At 48.9% G+C, this 3,134-nt stretch overlaps 2 protein-coding genes across 3 annotated transcripts in view; both read left to right on the forward strand.

Annotated features, from left to right (window-relative positions):
• Positions 1-597, forward strand: part of mphosph9 (M-phase phosphoprotein 9) — an 11,850-nt gene extending 11,253 nt beyond the window's left edge. For both annotated transcript variants that reach the window (XM_019892341.1, XM_019892342.1), the window contains one exon: positions 71-597. In XM_019892341.1, the coding sequence (XP_019747900.1) occupies positions 71-175 (105 nt within the window). In that variant the 3' untranslated portion in view covers positions 176-597. The remainder of the gene's footprint in view (positions 1-70) is intronic.
• Positions 598-1,116: 519 nt separating this feature from the next.
• The window catches only part of LOC109529138 (membrane-associated phosphatidylinositol transfer protein 2-like), a 15,282-nt gene continuing 13,264 nt past the window's right edge, over positions 1,117-3,134 (forward strand). Inside the window, exon 1 of the mRNA XM_019892344.1 lies at positions 1,117-1,642. The gene's annotated coding sequence lies outside the window, so the exon portion shown is untranslated. The remainder of the gene's footprint in view (positions 1,643-3,134) is intronic.

Raw genomic sequence — 3,134 nt, forward strand, 5'->3', positions numbered from 1 at the left:
TGTGTGTGTGTGCGTGCGTGCGTGCGTGCGTGCGTGCGTGCGTGCGTGCGTGTGCGTGCGTGTGTCTCAGGTGGCCTTAGAGGAGCGTCTGGAGCGTCTCAACCGAGACCTTGGGTCAATCCGCATGACGCTCAAGAGGTTCCATGTTCTGCGCTCCTCTGCCAGCCTAGCATAGCAGCATGCTAATGTTAGCCATGCTAGCATCTTTTTAACCTATCACTCAGGGATACTTTTTATACCTCTTTTCTGGAAGTCTATATTTTTAGTACCACACAGATTTGTAGTTTTTTTTTTTTTTTTTAAAGGACGTGTATATATATTTCTGATCAAGGCTGTTTCACACAGTCGCAATAATTTCGTCATGCTCTTGTTTACATCATTTACATTGAATGAAATACTTTTGTGTTACTTGACATTCCGACTTTTTTTTTTTTTTTACCCCCAAACACATGATTATTTTTGTTGGTTTTTTTATAGCAGGGCCAGAGCCAGCACAATCATCTCTACACTCACCCTTTTTTATGCCTATCCAAATTGTCCTTGGCAACTATTAATTAATATGAGCCTCATTGCACAATAAATTCAGTTTATTTTCTATTCTAAGTGTCTTCCTCCACTTCAGAGTAACTCTCGTGTCATGATATGCCAAATCTATGCAACTGAGAAAGGGGAAATGCATAGAAATTTTGCATGCACACCCCAAAAAATCGCGATACGGTGATTGCAAGTTCATGGACAAATCAGCAAAACAATGTGTGATCCAGTCGAATCCTGCTATTTGCAGGGGATAAAAGACTGAGCCGGCCCGCTAATATGAAAAAGACGCATATTATTGATGGCCATTGAAATGCATTGGGGGGGGAAAAATCTTCAAAGAAACCCGAATAACCATTTAGTGTGTTTTCCTCAAGAAAAAGAATCTGTTATAAAATGGGGGCAAAATCCTGAAGAAAAGACACAACCTTGCAAAACTATTGGAAAATCTTCAAAATTGTTGGAAAGGAAAATCTGCTTTTATGCGAATCCGCAGGTGCCAAAATCTAAGTTTGCAAGGATCAACTCTACACCTCTCTATAGAAAGAAAAAAAAAATACGGATTGTATTGCGATAATGGAAAGAAAGCTACTCCTGTGCATCCGTCAGCCTTTTTCGGTTCTCATCTGCAAATTCCATTGGCCACGAAGACGCCGGTCAGAGCTGATCTTTGCAGGCAAACCCAAAGGGGCCCAGAACCTGTCCTTGATGCAACAGGTGTGTTGGAGGAGGGAAGCGTGGAAAACGAGCCTGCTTGGGGCCCAGGTGAATGTGCTTGCAGTGACTCGCTGTCACGCCGGAGGTCGCCGTTTCCTCCGTTTCACCTGTGCTGTGATGTCGACGCCGGCCTGAAAGCCACATCGCGGAGGGACGGACCGACGGACAACAACAAGAGTCAGACGACGACACGCCGGAGCGGGAGATGGAGCGTACCGAGGGGACATGCGACGCCCTGTGAAGGAAGAGGAGGAAGCACGACGGAAAAGCGTCACATCCCCCCCGGGCCTCGAACCTTTTCGTCGGCGAGCCGTCATGCCGCGCCACCGCCGCCGCCGCGGCGGAGAGAAGACGACCGGGGATTGACCGTCACCGGCCGGCCGAGCCTCAGGTGAGCGCAGCCGTCCGATTCGTGGATCGATGAAGGGGTCGAGCGTGACGTCAGCCATCAACCAGACGGAAGAATTTGTGTTCGATAATCGGTGATGGTCGCTGTGGAATGGGACGCGGGGCGCGCGCACAAACCCGGAGAAGCGGTCGGACGCAGTCACGCGCACACTAAAACCCAAGCAGACACACCAACGCCTCGACAACCGACATGCGTCCTAACCGACACACGAACACGAAAGGGGCTCCAAACCCACGAAAATACACGCTCCCTCGCGCGCGCGCGCGCGCACACACACACACACACACACACACGCACACACACACACACACACATTTGCATCCAAATAGATACACTACTGCACGGACACTAATACACGTTCACAGAACATACACACGCTCACACCTTCAATACACTCATGGACACACAAACACCACAATACAAACAAGCATACGCTGCGTATGTGCACGAAATACACACAAATAGATGCAAACAGCCAGACACCCCCCCCCACACACACACATGGAAATACACACACCAATATACATGCACGCACACAAACAAATTACACATTCAAATACACCCACTTTAATATACACACGCATTTGCACATACAAATCCACACGTCCACCACCTACGGATATATACAAAGACATCCGTAGAAAGCAACTTTATAGCCGGCAGCTCTTCACCACTCACCCAAGTGACTGAGTAGCACCCATTTACCAACACGCCGCAATGGAAAAACTGCAGCCCTGTATCAGGTTTCGAAATCTACTTTCCTGTAGTCTCTCTTATCGAACCATAAAAACATGGCACAGTTGTCACGGAGGAAGTGGATCGCGAAACTTGAACGCCCACCTGGCTTCCCAATCTGCGTGCTCATCGGGGTCACGTTGAAGCGGCCGATGACCTGGCGTCGAATCACATCACGGGAAGAAAAAAAAAAGGCAAAACATTGATTCGCGGCATTTTAGTATTCTGCAATGTTACCGGCTAGCTCATGGCCATCGCGTTGAAACGGCGGACGAACGGCGGTCCAGTGGCCTCGCCCCAAATAAGAAGTGTCAATTTGGCGGGTGTGAACATGCGAGCGGTTCGCTGCCGTGCTGTTTTCATGATGAGCAGCTTATCTTCATTTCCTGGTTTGAGGCCAACCAGAGAAGACGACGGAGCCTGGCAGGATGTGATTATCGGGCCCAAAGATTGCGTTTGTGCTAATGAATGCTGTTCGGAAGTAGCCACCGCAGAAAGAATGAGTCACACTATTGATTACTATCACACACACACACACACACACACACACACACACACACACATGCATTTGGACACACAAACATACGCAAAAGCGCCCACACACATCCACTCCCCCACATAGAAAAACACAGACACACACAAGTGCACACGTCCCTTTTCTCCTGGGTGCGAGCGGCGCATGCATGTCAATAGCAGTACAGTAATGATGATGATGGGGGTCGAGGGGGGTGGGGGAGTA

Source organism: Hippocampus comes, unplaced genomic scaffold (genome assembly GCF_001891065.2).
Source record: "Hippocampus comes isolate QL1 unplaced genomic scaffold, H_comes_QL1_v1.1 scaffold145, whole genome shotgun sequence".
Lineage (NCBI taxonomy): Eukaryota > Metazoa > Chordata > Actinopteri > Syngnathiformes > Syngnathidae > Hippocampus > Hippocampus comes.